The sequence below is a fragment of the Anastrepha obliqua genome, chromosome 3 (genome assembly GCF_027943255.1).
Source record: "Anastrepha obliqua isolate idAnaObli1 chromosome 3, idAnaObli1_1.0, whole genome shotgun sequence".
Taxonomy (NCBI): domain Eukaryota; kingdom Metazoa; phylum Arthropoda; class Insecta; order Diptera; family Tephritidae; genus Anastrepha; species Anastrepha obliqua.
The window spans coordinates 51,956,180-51,972,807 of record NC_072894.1 but is presented as its reverse complement, the minus strand read 5'-3'; the positions used below and the strand labels follow the sequence as shown (position 1 = coordinate 51,972,807).

The following is a 16,628-nucleotide window of genomic DNA, read 5'->3' as shown; positions in this document are numbered from 1 at the left end:
CTCGAAGAGGCGATTACAATTGGCCACCGAAATCTTGTTATTTAACACTTTGTGACTTTTTTCTTTGAAGCCACGTGAAAGAGAAGGGTTACTCCAATAACCCAGGGTTGATTCAAGACATAGGGCAACCACTTTGCAATTCGGTTATGGAAATTTTCATGAAAAGGATATTGTCCTGTAAGCGTGGTCGTGGTGGTATTTGCCTGATGTTATTTTCCACTATTAACGGCATACCTTCCACTTTATAATGAAATAAATATTCGATCATTTATATTAACAAATAGCATATTTTTTGAATATCAAAATAACACCTCTTATTGGAAAACTCTTTATAATGGACCTAATTTGTAACAGAACTTATGGCAGGACTTAGTAGACACATACGTACCAATATAATGAGAATGTTGAGAGTAATCAACTTAGCAATGTCTGTCCGCCTATCTGTCCGTGCGCACGATTACTAGAATAGAAATTAATACTTTTCAATGAAATTCGGTAGATAATATAATATAATTACCCTTTATTAGGTAGGTTGATGTTGAAAATGGATGAAATCGGTTCATAACAACGCCCACCTTCCATATAACGGCAGTATTCAAACAAAACAAGTTATATCTTATAAATGAAGCAAGATTACGCAAATTAGGTAAAATTGATAAAACCGAACAAAGAAACACGATACAAGGCAAACATTTTGAAAAAAGGCGGTGCCACAGTCTCCTCGGGATAATTCCATACATAGTTATCTAATAAAACTCTCCTAAGCTTGTATACGTATTGCCGCGCACCTAATATAGATTTGATATAAATATTATTCAGATCGGATAAAAATCACGCCCATTTCTTATATGTTAAGCCTAATTTTTCGCCCACCTTACTGATGGTCTCCCACCTTATGCCTTTCATTTTCTATGAGATCCAAAAATTAACAGTTAGCTCAAATAAAATTTTTCTAAAATGTGCGCTGGCATAAAAAGTTTCGTCAGGACTGAATTTTGCAATTTTCTTCATGTTTGAACTTATCATCATAAAAAATCCCATAAATTTCCCAAAAATTCTTTACCTCATGGCATACCCTAATGCACAATATTACTTATCTATTTTTGGCAAAATAATTGATAATAATTCAAGTGGTATGTGAAAAATAAACAAAATAGCGATAGTCAAACAAATATCTCGTCATGAACTGACTATCACTCTACAAAATTGTCACGTTTAAGTAAAATTTTGATAAAATTTAATTATTTAGATTAATATATGCTATGTACATATGTAGTCACTCAGAGGCCTGTTATTAATTCCGTTTGGGATCCCGAATCTCTTCCTCCATTTCGAAATTCGTAAAATGGGTATTATTGATGCTGAATCTTGTTTCAGTTGACAGCTTTTTGAGGCAAATTTATAAGAATGTTTTACTTTGTCGGCGGAAGTCATAAAATAAATAAAAAAATTTAAAATATGTTATTAAATGGTTTAAAGTGAACAAAAATTTTAGGAGAATTACTTATTAGTAAATGCTGCATTAAGATATGTTTTCAATAAGTCTCGACCATCCGCAGACGGCGGTATATACGAGAGTTCGAATAATAAGCTGCCAGAAGTGCCAGATTGAACTCAAATTAATTTATTTAAATAATCTTATGAAAAAGGAATGATTATGAAAACACATTAATTGTTCTTAGTTAAAACAATTGCAAGCATCCCTTAATATTTTGTGTTCTAGTCGTAAACACCTCTTTGGTTTAGTTTCCTCTTCTACCAATAAACATACTGCAGTAATAGTATCCATTTTGGTTTTAAATATCTCTGTCTTATTTAATCATCTTTTTAAAATAATGCTTTCCATGTCAAAAACTATCAACGATGTATGCAAAAATAAACTGAAGGAATCACCCTTATGGTCATTAAATATACCCTGAGACACCTCCAGGAGTGTACACTGACGAGATCCAGTACAAAATACAACTAGAACTACAGACAGGTTTTAAATAACATTTATCGGGAGACTTTTAACTCCTTTCTAAGCTCCAGACCCGCGAATGCCGTTAACGGAGACCAACCATCACCTTTTGCAGACGATAAGCTTCAGTTGCCTTGCGTGATCCGCGTAACTTTGGGTTAAACTCCTACTGCGTAATCAGGTCCTGGAGATACTCAATATATGCCCGGCATGTGAAGGCACACCGCACCTTACTAACCAACTATTCACATGCCCCCTCAAACCCAATCACCTGATGCCCCTCTCCCTCTGGATCCAACCCATCGAAACATCATGCTTCGTTGGCCTACCTTTAGATGAGTTAGACGTTGGTGATCGGTGACTACATTGCACCGGCAGGGCTTAGCAAAGTACGGCAACAACAACAACAACCATACGAATTTCATTTTAGAAGTCGATAGCCCAAATTCTAACTTAGTGCAAGAAGTTAGAAACATTAAATACAAAAACGTCGAAATTACTGATACCACTTTTCCCGAATATGTGACAGGAGTTTCGTTAAGGACGGGCGTTCGTAGGTAATATATAAGAGAGCTGTTAAAGTTTGAATCCTTGTTGTACTTGGTATGGCAATTAAGTTGTGGGAATTAACAACAAAACCGAAAGAATTAAATTACGAGCAAAACTGTTTTACCTATCTCCATAACTGTTCTCCTCTAACTCTACACAATGATTCCGACTTTGCATTCATAATTGGGAGCACCTTCCGTTATCCTCAAAAAGTTGGCCATGCAGCAGCATAAACCCTTAGCCTCCTGTACGCAGTTATAATGAATTCACTTGTAGCGTGACTTCGTTTTGGAAAATAAGAAGAAGTTAAATGTATTAAATTGGGGCTATAGGCTGGATACAGAATCGTTGGAATAGCTTCTTTCGGACAACAATCTAGCGCAATTAACGATAAATAGGACTGTGGGTTACCGCTATGCAAAGTGCAGTCGTTCTGAGCAAGTTTTACCCACACACTGAAAATAGGCGCGTGCGTACAGTTGCTCTTGGCGGTCAACCTAGAATTGCTTTTTCACTCTATGCCCATTTTGCTCGTTGGCTGCTCCCTACCCGGTTCCATCCAATGCTGACTTTGTTTACCCATTTACAATGATTATCTCAATCATGAAATCTTAGCTGCGAATTTGAGTGCGGGACAACAGTCCTCACAGGTCGACATTTGCTCATTTTCGCGACGCCACTTATAAAACTGATTTCGACAAGCATGCATAAAATAATACAAATACAATTTGCTATTGACGAACGACCACAATATTGCCACGCTTCGAATGCTTATGTCCATCATATCGTGCATTTACTGATAATATAATAAGTGAACGAAATCTTATCACCACAGACTTAGGCATACATAAGTGTGCATATCTACTCAACACTACTTGCTTTTCTTACAGTTGCTATAATTAATTAAAATTTGGGTTTACCATAAAATCATTTGACGCACAGGAAAACCCCCTCCACTTTATTAGGCTTTCCCTTAAATTATCTGAATACATATGGGCAGCATACGAGTATATTCTATATAAAATTTAGTGCACTTCAGATCTTGGATAAGAGTATAAAAGGTGTACATTTTACACAGGAATTTCATAGGCGTTTTAATAGTTGAACAAAATGAAAGTGTTTATTGCTTTGGTATTGATTGTGGCTACAGTCTCTGCGGGTTATATCCAACCATTTGACAAGCCTGTACATCCTCGCGACTTGGCAGTTATCTTTGATGATGAACCAACTGGTCGTATTACCAATGGTCAGACCGCTAGTGCGGGACAGATCCCTTTCCAGGTTGGTTTGAGCTTCACTGGTAGCAGCGGTAGCTGGTGGTGTGGTGGTTCTTTAATTGGTGAATCATGGGTTTTGACTGCTGCTCACTGCACCAGCGGGTAAGTTTGATAAAATATACGCTCATTCAAAATACTATTTTCCGCTTACAACCAAATGTTTCTTATTATTTTACTTTTAGTGGAACTAAAGTGAGTGTTTACCTTGGTGCCACTAAACGCACCAGCCCCAAGGAAACCCAGACCGTTACTAGCAGCAACTTTGTTCAACACGCAAGCTACAGTACTTCAACTTTGGCGAATGACATTTCGCTCATCAAAATCGATTCTGTGACTCTTGGCTCAGATATTAATACGATTGCTCTGCCTAAGATTGCTTCTTCGTACTCCACTTACTCAGGCCAAACTGCTCAGGCTTCTGGTTGGGGTCTCACCAGTGATTCCGCTACTGCCGTCAGCTCTGATTTGCAATATGCTGATATGCAAGTGATTGATAACACAGTCTGTGCAAAAACCTACGGTTCCAGGATAATCACCTCGAATACTATTTGCACTCAGGTTGTATCTGGTGTCTCCACCTGCAGTGGTGACTCTGGTGGCCCATTGGTTTTGGTATCGGAAAGTGTTCAAATCGGTGTTACCTCATTTGTCTCAAGTTCCGGCTGTCAGTCTGGTGCTCCAGATGGCTTTGTCCGCGTCACTAGCTACTTAAGCTGGATTAAGGAAAAATCTGGCATCTCTTACTAAACGAAAAATGACTTGTTTAAGGAGATTTTCTACAAATAAACTATGCAATTCTAAAAAAAAAATACTTATCTTAGTGTACATAAATATATTTGAAAAAGGATTTACAAATACGGTAGTTGAATTGGCAGTCCACGCAAATGGGGATTAATCATTCGATTGGTAGTGGCCAGGGCGATTCTTCTGCATATGGTCCAAGTTGTAAGCTACTTTGCCCAAGTATCCTCTGGTTAGCTTCCGAACATCCGTTCAATAACGAGCTAATGTGAGAAGGCGGCGCAACCGTGGATAGATGGTTGTGCGCTGGGAGTGGGACTCGCCATCTGTGTTGAAATTATATTGCGACATCGGAAATCTGCAATGGAAACAGGCCACGAAAGGATATGCCACTCGATGGTCACACTGGCTCTCTGAGAGTACTTCCTACCAACGCAATATGCAGGAACAGTGAAGCAGCATTTCTCGTTTTTTAACTACCGCCTCCGAAATTGGATTTCGGCGAGGCCGAAAAAACAATTGGTACGAAGAGGAGTGTCATGCTGCCGCTGAACAAAAGGATGCTGCCTATAGGAGCAGCGATTAGGCGCAATGCGAGCTACGCGGGATCGCTACCGGGAGCTCGAAAAGGAAGAGAGACGTATATCAGAATGAAGAAACGAGAGCCCGAAATACGTGAGCTTGAGATGCTGGCCATACCAGAAAGTTCGGTGGATACAGAAGTTTTAAAGACCGGGGCGATTTCCTGTAAGAAAAAAGACGCCGATCTGGTGACATCCCCAGCATGATGAGGTGAGAATAGCGATAACGTAGCTAAACGTCAAAAAAGCCGTGGGAGTCGGCGGACTGTTGGCTCAGCTATTCAAACACGGCGGCGAAGAGCTGGCAAAATATGGTCGGATTAAATAATTCCTGCCGATTTTCTATATGCCGAAATATCTGAGTTTGATATCGGGGCCAAACTAATGCGACTAGGCAAAATGACGTTGCTCAATACTCGCAGCGCCTCCAAAATTGGAAAGCACCTCTTCGAGCCCTTTGATATCAAACGAGGTTTCAGACAGCGTGACTCGGTGTCGTGTGACTTCTTTAATCTGTTGCTGGAAAAGACCGTGCGAGCTGCAGAAGTTAATCCTTCAGGTAGAGTTTTTTATAAGAGCGCGCAATTGTTGTTCTATACCGATGATATTGACATCATTGACCTCAATAACCGCGATATTAGTTCTGCTTTTTCCAAACTGGAAGAAAGCGAATCAATGTGTCTGATGGTGAATGAGAACAAAACGGAGTATCTCCTGTCATAAAACAAACAGTCGGCGAAGTCACGTATCGACACGGTTGACAGTTACGATTTTGAGGTTGTAAAATATTTCGTTTATTTAGGCACCAGCATAAACACCGATCACAATGTTAGCCTTGAAATCCGCCGAAGAATCTCTCTTGCTAACAAGTGGTACTTTAGACTTAGGGTAGTAAAGGACAATTAAGTAGTAAAGTTCTCTTTCAACGAGCAAAATTAACATGTATAAGTAGTGTTTGAGAGAAAGATTCTGCGGCAAATTTTTGAAACTTTGCATGTTGGCGAAACGAATAAAGCGAATAAAGATCCAGCGGCTACGTTGGCTAGGTCATGCCATTCGAATGAATACAAACGCTTCGGCTCTGAAAGTATCCGATGCGGTACCAGCTGGTGGTAGTTGAGGAAGAAGAAGGCCTTCTCTAGGTTGGAAAGAACAGGTGGAGAAGGACTTGGCTTCACTTGGTTTTTCAAACTGGCGCCGGTTAGCACCAGAAAGAAACGACTGGCGCGCTTTGTTAAACTCGACCAAAACCGCAGAAATGGTTATCGCTCCAATCAAGAGTTTGAAAAAGATTTCGATTTGTGGCCGATACTAATGAATATTTGTTTTTTACAAGTGATTTTTAGCTCTATTGGTTTGTGATCTCCAACTGCTTTCTGCTTAGAAGGTGACATTTGCATGCATACATATTCGTCTAGATCTTTCCTTATCTAAGGTGTCTCAGCCCAACACCCTGCATGTGGGACAGTTCAGAAGTCATTACGTGCAGCTATGGAAAACCAGATGCCGGAGAACTAGTTTCGAATTAACGAAAAAGGTATGCGTCGAAAACATTTGATAAGTTTAGACAAATCACATGGGAAGTAAGCTTATTCCGAAACCAGGGGATTTGACTGCAGAGTATATACGAGCAGAAGAAAGTTTGTACTTTAACTGAATTTGCTATGTGTTTGGGGGAGTAACATCCACAGAACAGTGCCACTTAATGCACTTAACTCGTACTGTCAATCAAGCAGCTGTCAAGTAGTAAACACACACACGCAAAAAGTAAAATTAAGCCATACCAAACGGCCATGACAAGCTACTTTCAGTTGGAGTAACAACCATCAAAGTGCCAAGGAAACATACAAAAATAAAAGAACAATATAAAATTGGAAGGAAAATAGCAAAAACGACAACACCACACATACACACTTAACAAATCTACAATACATGCATGCAGACACTCGTAAGTACTAGTGCATAAGTTTGAATACCAAACAAAAGCCAAGCGTCAAGTACTTCTCTCATACACTCACATCGCATAAACACATCGCATATATACGAGGGGAGGGAGGGGAAAAACTTGACATGAAATAAATTTCAAGCCGGAAAAAGACAAGTCATTGAGAATGAAATGAAGGATGCGCTAACTGACAGCCAAGCAACAAGAATTAAGAGCACCGAAGTTGGTGGCAAGTAGATTTGGCTAAAATAAAGTCATTTAGGGTGTTGCAGCAGCTGTTATAATGCTTTGTTGTTTTTTGTGTATTTGGTGTTGTTTATATTTCATTACACAATTATCTCGTTACCAGCAATAATGTGATATGCCAAAAACAAGCGGTAGTGAGCAGAAAGCCATGCGAGAAAGAAGTAGATTCGACTCTAGCATTGAAGTAAGCATTTAAGTATGTATAATATTATACATACATACATGCACGAAATAAAAAAATATGCGAGTCTGCAAAAGACAGCCATCACTTGAGAAATAGTCAAGGAAAAGCTAACAGAAATATTGTATATGTGTGCATATATACACAAAGGGAATTATAAACATACACACGTACAAGGAACTACTAAAAACGCTAATGTGCTGAGTTAAATTTTTGCTGTTTAAGCGAAAGGAGTGAAAAGTGAATTCGATGTGGCTATGAATTGACCACGGGTGAGTTGCCAATACTGCGACGAGGCACGAAAACATTTTGAAAGAAGAATAATTGCTAGTAAACGCATTCGCTATATTCATAGTTGTAGCTTAGTTAGCCGTTTCAGTATCAGCATAGGGCAAACTAAAACATAAAATTTGTCTGTTCGAAGTATTTAATTGCTTTTTATTTTCAATTGCTTTTGATGGCTTTATGTTTGGAATATAATTTCAGGCAAATACCCTTCACGGCTCCGTTATATTTATGTGGTGAATACTTGTGTATCACTCCTGGATCACCAATGATAGAGGGCGATGCCCAAAGTATCGTAGACGAAATACGGGATGTTGTTATTTTAACAGCGTAAATATTCCCCATAACTGACACTCCACTAATCTTGGCTGGATTAAACGGTAATGTAGAAATAAATAAGGCTCGATGTTACGTTCGGATCGAGTTGTTTTTTTTTTTGTAAATAGGCACTTGATACGCTACTATGAAGAATTGCTGCATCTGTGTAATGGCGAGGTTAACATGGAGAACACTCGCTGCAAGAAACTATGTAGATAACTGTTGCCGAGGATTGAGATGCATTAAAACGAGTTCTAATAATGATGATAGGCATTGATTTGAAGAACCTGACTAAAGCTTAGTTGACACTTAAAATGTCGACGCTTTCATTGCAGTAGATTTTTGAAGATAAGCTGCCAGACGGTTGGCATCTATATTTGAAAGATATCAGCAGTGGCTATGAAGCATTAAATTATAGGAACATTTTTTTTCTAACAGCGTTACGCCGATCTCGATCTCTCCGTATATTTTCAAAATACGGAGCTCGTCTTATTAACGAGGAAATATAAAAAATCTAGAGCTTAAATACCCTCAGTAGTGGGCGCTCCGTTGGTGCTCTCTAAAGTGCTTGAAACTCATTCTTGACAGATGGCTAACGTGGAAATCCAACATTGAACAGGAATTAAGAAGGCAAGAGTAGCCTTATATGGTTTTAGGGACGCTATCGGTAAAAGATAGGGTCTCTCGCCTAAAGTTACATTTTGGCTACATAACACAATTTGTTGTAGGGGAAAACGAAAAAACGGCATAACTAAAGAAGCTGAAGAGGATCCAAACGTCTGCTCTGATTGTAATAAGCCGGGCGCTTTGCGCCGTATCTGGATTGAGGTGCTCCGAACACAAGCTTGACTTAAGCTACAGACAGTAGCTTAGTATTTATTCTAGTATTTTTAGAAGCTTGGAGTTCATCTTCATGATGCTTGATTAATGTATATTCTTACTGGGTCCAAGCGTTACTTGTTCCATTCATATTCCCGCAAGGGAGAAGTTCACATTTGGGTTTCCTGTATAGTGGCATATCGGAAAACTGCTGGGCTGATGAGCTAGCTAGACAAGGGACGCTGGAGATGGTTTTACCGCGAATCGGTTGGATTGGGGTTCCCTTGAGATTCAGTGGTCTACTTCTGGAAAGATGTGCTTGCGTCAACTCAGCGAGCGCTGGGTTAGTGCCCAAGCGTTCAAGGTCGCGCGATCCTTCTGACCATTGGGTGCGCTCGAAGAAACTTCTAAAGCTAACAAAGCCACAGATCCCAAATTTTAATGGGTTTCCTTACCGGTCATTGTCTGTTAGGTGTCCATGCGGTGGGACTTGGGATTGCTTCAAGTCCTTTCCGCAAAAGCTGTCTCGAGGATGAGGTGCAATCATCTCAGCATCTTTTCCTTGGCTGCCATGCTCTCGTCGGGCTAAGATCCAATCCAAAGCCCCTCTCTTCTTTTTCTCCTCTGTTTCGTTCTTTTCCCTCTGTATGGCATCACAATGGATGATGATTCTTTGTCCAACTGGCCCAGCCATTTATCCTCATCTAAAATTAGGACTCTCACCAAAAATTGGAGAAGAAGCTCGGCAGAACATCAAATAAAGTATGTCGCTATGAATTTATATTTCGTGCCCGGGGACTCAAACCTGCGCATTCGAATGGTAGTCTCGCGTCAGCCTATTCGGTTAAGTTGACGTATACAACATGTCCTTGCTGCCAAGCATCTAAATCTAAATATGTAGATAAAGAGTTGAATAAAAATACATAATTTTGTCATTTGAGTCAGGAAAAATGAGATATTTTATCAAAAGTGTACAAACTACTTTAAAAGTATACAGAAGCACTACAAACCATATTTTTAATATACATAAATGTTTGAAAATACGAGTTGGCGAAATGCTTAGAAATATCTAATGGAATATCAACTTTCAATTCGACCAATGCCAAATATTATTCATTTTTCAAATTGCCACAGATTCATAAATCAATGAATTCATATCCAGAGTCCATAATTTATGCTGAGTCATGAAACTTTTACTAATTAATGGGCGAAATTTAATTGGAACATCAAGTAAAGGAGCAGAAAAACAGAAGAAAAGTGAAAAATATTGTTTGCAAATATTTTCTTCATACTTTTCCAAATAGCTAGGAGTGTTTTCCCGCGCTATCACAGAAGTGCTAGCAATAATTTTACCACTCACATTTCGCACACTTCATAAATACATCAATTTTCTGACTACTGACTGACTCTTAGCCGGAGCAGCAGTTTCGATTCTTGACTGCTGTTGGTAATGGAGTTGCAAAGTTGTAATTCCACCGAATTAACTATTTGTTTGGCTGTTTGAGTTTGAGTTTGTATTTGCAATGTGATGAGATTATCATAATTAATTGTGTTACCATGAAACCGATAATTAAGCTGATTGGTTTGGCTTTGTATGGCTTTTGGTTCTGGTTGTGTTAGCAGTAATAAAGCTAATCTAATTACCTAAATGTAAGGCGAACTTAGCGTTAAGTGAGCGAGAATGATAACTGCGAGTGTGTATGTAATGTATGTATAGTATGTATGCAATGATATGCACGAGGACGTATGATGGTAGAAAGTTCATGGAGGGCATTTGGGTGATGATAGTTTTCATGTTGGGCACTTATCAAATGATTGTAGGAAAACGAGAAAAACTTAAGTAAGCAATAAAAATTAGTAAACTTAAAAGTGGTGTAACCAACAAATCTAGTTTAATTTTACATACGAGGTGTGTTCAAAAAGTATCTCGAATTTTGTGTTTTTTTAATTATTTATTTATTCATTAATATCTTTTTTGTTCCCTTCAAAGTAGTCCCCAAGAGATATTATGCACTTGTGCCAACGTTTTTTCCAATCTTCGAAGCACTTCAAAAAATCTTTTTTTTTATATTGTTCAGCTCCTCCTCCGATGCTGTCTTTATCTCGTCAATCGTAGCGTAGCGTAGCGTCGTCCTCTTCAGTTTCGGAAACAAGGAAAAGTCACAGGGGGTCAAATCTGGGGAATACCGTGGTTGTGTCATCATTAGTGTGTTGTTTTGGCCAAAAAGTCGCGCACAAGCAACGATGTGTGAGCACTGGCGTTATCGTGATGCAAGAACAAATTTTTGTTCTTCCACAAATACGGGCGTTTCTGGCGGATCTCTTCGCGCAAATTGCCCATAACTTGCAGGTAATATTCCTTATTGACCGTTTTACCCTGTGGCAAGAGCTCATGATGCACAACGCCCTGCAATCGAAGAAAACGGTAAGTAAAACTTTTACTGTAGACCGAACTTGGCGCGCTTTTTTCGGTCTTGGTTCGTGCGCAGCTTCTTTTGAGATGATTGAGCTTTGGTTTCCACGTCATAAGCATAAACCCACTATTCGTCTCCAGTTATGACCCTCTGGAGCAAATTTGGGTCATCGCGGACAGAGTCCAACATCTCATTAGCACTGTCCATGCGATGCTGCTTTTGGTCGAAGTTGAGCAAATCAATGAAAAAAATCGAATGGCATGAGCCAATCGATATGTCTAGGTCCTCAGCAACTTCTATAACAGTGATTCGATGATTGGGCAATACCATTCTCTTCACTTCATCAATTTTTTCATCTGTTATTGAAGAGCTCGGGCGTCCGGCACGCTTTTCATCGTTCACATCTTCTTGGCCTTCTGAGAACATTTTGTACCACCGATAAACGTTGCTTTGGTCCAAAGTAGCTTCTCCGTATGACACAGTCAACATTCGGAATGCATCCGCGCACTTAATTTCGTTTTTCACATCAAATTTCATACAGATTCTTTGATTCATCTTTTTGAATAGGTAAAAATCAAAGACGAGCCGAAACAGGGGCAAGCAAAGCAGCTGCCAACAATTAACTGAACATTCAAAATGGCCGAACTCGTCGGCATGAGTGAGAAACATGGCAATCGAAATTCGAATATACTTAACCTGCGAAAATTCAAAATTCTCGATACGTTTTGAACACACCTCGTAATTAATATTAGTTAAGACTTAATCAGGCGACCGCCGTAGCCGAAAGGGTTGGTGCGTGACTACCATTCGTATAACGGATTCGTGACTACCATAAGCATGAAACACCAAGTGATAGAAAAAGATTTTTCTAATATCGGCCGACCCTTGGTAAGCAATGGAAAAACTCCGAAAAAGTTCCTAATAAAAAAACTATTTGCCAATCGCAGGCGACATAAAACCGTAGGTGTCTCCATTTGTGAAACACCATTAAGACGCACAGCATAAATGGGATAAGGAGCTGAGCCAAACACTCAATAAATTGTGTAAGGCCCAGACAGTAGGCCGTCTTTATTTTACATTACCCATCGACCTTATTTTGGACCTTCTGTATGCTGCCGTTATTTTGATACAATTTCTGGGCGGTACTGGAATAGTATTTTTGTTGGAATCGAGTTTTGATCAGCATGTAGGGACATCGTTTGGTGGATCTTCTTTTGTTTCTCGATAAAGTCGATTTGCCTCAGCCTGTTAGAGGAATTTTCGTCATGGAGACTCAATATTTTGGGATAAAAGAGGTCTTTCTTGCCTACTCTCGCATTGAAGTAGATGAGCATAATTATTCTGTCATGACGAGGACAGCGCTAATAAATGTGCTTTGACTGCTCAGAGCAGCGATCTATGGTCGTGCCCTACTTCCTTTCTATCAAGACTTAGGATTCGCAGCGAGTTACTCATATATTGGAGTGAAAAACAATTTGAAGAGGAAGTCATGACTAAGTTATGTGACGCAAGGTCCGATGGCCTTCTTTCCTTGCTACGTAGTTCGCATTTGTTGGGTGACAGTGATGCCTTTTCTCTTAAGAGGGCATTCACCAACCGTGCACCTACTCCAGTAAGAGGCATTGCATTTGTAGAAATATATATGTATGATCGACTATGAATTAGCACGTTCCCTGTCCGCTGAGCCACATATGGTTCAGTAATCGTGCGCCTGATAAGCACGGATACGTTCCTGAGCCATATGTGAGTCAGGGGGTATATGAACCACGTGTGTTTCATGAACGTGCAGAAGCAAAAATGTCCCTCTACGCTCATGGACCATATGTGTTTCAGGTAGAAATACCCTACATCCGTTTTTTGTTTTTTAATTATTATTATTACTAAAGCTATCCTATGACTACAAAAAAAACAAACTATTCAAAAAACCCTGTTGGACTTGTCGGTCAATTTCGCATTTTTGTATTGGGACAGGGAACATGTTAAGCTCTTAAGCCAAATATATCAGAGTGCGCTTAAGAGGGTTCGACTTAAGACTATTGATCGCCCTCAAGCGGTTGTTTTGTTGCTACCTGGAGGTCGTTTGACAGAAATCAGAAATCGTGAGCTGCTTCAACTGTATGCCAGAGAATTATCTATAACGATGAGATTAAGAAAAACATAGCGATAACATTTTTTGACTTTTTCATAAAAGCAACCTTTTCATATGAAAATATTGATTATGCGCTTTAGGCTAGGCACAGTAATATGAGATGTACACCCACATACATCTTTCAAAATATTCTTCAATAAAAAAAAACGTATGAATTTCATAGGAAGTCGAATATAAAACAGTCAACAAAAAGTTCAATTTATTCTCGCTCTTCCTCCAAAAATGTTCTTATATCTTTGACATAACAAAAACTCCCACTTTGCACAAAGTCAATAGAATGCCAATAATAAATATTAAGAAGGGATACCAAAAAGGAAGACATACAATTTTTACAACTTTATGAAATTTTGTGACTTTATAAACAAAAAACAACTTTTTATTCACACAAACATATACACTAGCCGAAGATAACTTAGCTTGCAGCTAAAAAATGTGGAGTTTTCTTCACACTTCTTACATATAAAATATATTCAGCTAGATATATTCCTATGTGTTTACATTCATTCACCCCACAGGAAAGTTAACTGGTATTAAACTGGTTCGACTCAAGTGACTGTCGAACAATATTTTCTTCTTATATTTATAAGCAAGAGCTGCCTTTTATACAGCGATATCTCAGGAAGCGCCAATTGTCCCCACTGCATGTATGGTTTTTCGGATAGTACGGACCCACGCCTTTTCAAAAAGTGCTTTTAAAACAATTAAAAGTCAATACATTTATAATAAGCAAGTGTATTTCAGAAATCGACGAATAAGCTTCAAATTGGTTACTTGGATTTCAGAATGTGTTAATTTTCAAGTGATTTTTGAAGTAAATTTATATCCAACAGATTCTGAACTACGTAAATAAGATATAAGACTAAGACTTCCTGAAGTGCAATTGATTAAATTGAATTATAATTAAAGACTTTTGGTTATTCGACTTATTCATCTTTGCATACTTTTTTAACATTCAAAATTAATAATAGCCTACTTTTATTACATATAATAAAAAAAATTACTGACTTGACTGATTTGACTTTCTGAATGGAGGTGACGCTGCTCGAAAATAGCGAAGTAGTTGCCAATTACCACTTAGTTCTAAGTTGAAATAACATATTGACTAGCGCAGGTTTTCCCTGCTGAGGTCTAACAGTATACGTCTCATACATACACACATACTTATGTACCCTATGCAATAAATAGGCAATGTGAACGCATTGCTTGTAATCAACAGTCGGCGTACATTTTCCATAAGCAGTACATATAAATGTGTGGCTGTGCTTTGGAGTATACAATAAAATTTGCCAACGGAAAAGATTTGTTTGTTTTTTCCGCCTAAGTATCCACATACATTAACTTTTCTTTTAAGTTTTGCAACCGATATGCCAATAATAGTAGCAAAAACGTTTATTAAAAACTTGCAGTTCATTTTTGCATATTCTTCATGCCATATGCAGCTTGGGTATAGAAAAAATCGAAAATTCAAATAACTGTCATTTTTTTGCTGCTTCAACTTTGAACTTTTGCAGCCAAATCGTTTGATGCAGTTGTTATTAATTCGATTGCGTACATCGCCTAAAGCTATGCATCCTTTTGTTTACATTATGTTTGTAGTTTTTGTCATAGACGTACAAATTAAGGTGGGTCGGCTTTTTAGCTACCCAATTAATATATGGCGGCAAGTGCGTTTCTGCAATAAAAAAATGGTAACAATTTATTGCGCAAATAAAGCTTCAAAACGATACAGTAAATTTGTCCCCACGGCAGCTAATTTATTGTGAATCGGATAACCTAAACAGGAGATGTACTGATCATCTTAAATAAGCTCGAAATTCTATACAGAAATGGGCTAAATATGGTATGCCTAACACTCAAGCCATAAGAGGCGCAAATGTTATTTTATATATGTACAATATAAAATTTATTATTTATTATTATTTAATAGTTATGTGTAGTAAAGAAATTCTTACAATCTTTTACATTTTGAAATAAGTTTTGCATAAATTTCAGAAAGAAAAATACAAAAACTCACTAATTTTTTTTATTTGTTCTTATATTCAATGCAAAGAAGAGGGATGGAAAATTGGAATGAAACCTAACCCAAATACCCTTAATATATTTACCTATGGCTCGAAAGTGTTAGATGGAGTAGGATCTAGACATCAGGCAGGCATTTCAACTTCCCGCAGAAATGCCCGCAGAAGAAGTCTTTGCTGTAGGTAAGGCTGCGGAGATAGCATTCGCAAAGACATCAAGCAACTCGAAAAGAAATATATACGTTGACAACTAAGCGGCGATAAAAGCAATAAACACATATAAAAGTTCATCTAAAAACATTCTAAAAAGCAGGGAAGCCATAGAGAGACTAGTCGCAGACAGACCGCTGCACATCTATTGGGTACTCGGACACAAGGGCATTGTAGGAAACGAAATAGTATTCTGAGATGAGAAGACTGCAAACTGAAACCTTTAAATACGGTATACAATGACATCGTTGCGGACATGAAAATACGGATAGACAGGAGGTGGAATAATCTAGCCATTTGCAAAACCGCGAAAACAATGTGCACACAGAATTTAGATAAATCACAGACCACAATTTTCTAGCGGCGTAGGCATACAAGAAAGGAATTACAAACAACGATAGCTGCATATTCTACAATGAACTGGAACTTAAAATCTGTACATAAAAACAGCAAAGTATTTGAAGGAAAGTCTTCCAATCTTGACCTGAATCCCTTTAATACAAAACGTGCTCATGAAAAACATCTCTCGGGCTCAACACTTGTCGGCTTAGCTGGCAAAAGGTAGCCATTTGAAGTTAATGGCCCACTAATTTCAATTTCTTTTATCAGCGCGTCGGGTAAATTGTAAGTTTTTTAATTTTAGAAAGTTTACAGAGTTTTTTTAATAAATTATGCAAGTTTTATTTAAACTTCCTGTCCCATTTACAAATTCTACACAAAAACTCTCAGGCTTTCATTTTAGTGGAACAATTTCAAGCTGTAGTCAAATATTACATTTTTTAAAAATCATAATTCAACCCATATATGTTATTAGGACTCGTTAAAAAGAGAAAACATCTGGCATCTTTAAAATTTTCATATTAAAACAGATTTCTTGAAAATCGAAAAGCTTTTATTGTAATAAAGTTTTGTAATAAATAAGTTTTTCAATGCGA

At 38.2% G+C, this 16,628-nt stretch overlaps 1 protein-coding gene across 1 annotated transcript in view; it reads left to right on the top strand.

The window, feature by feature from the left end:
* Positions 1-3,619: 3,619 nt before the first annotated feature.
* Positions 3,620-16,628, top strand: part of LOC129241961 (uncharacterized) — a 34,435-nt gene continuing 21,426 nt past the window's right edge. Inside the window, exons 1-2 of the mRNA XM_054878511.1 lie at positions 3,620-3,888; positions 3,969-4,522. Coding sequence (XP_054734486.1) covers positions 3,620-3,888; positions 3,969-4,522 — 823 coding nt within the window. The remainder of the gene's footprint in view (positions 3,889-3,968; positions 4,523-16,628) is intronic.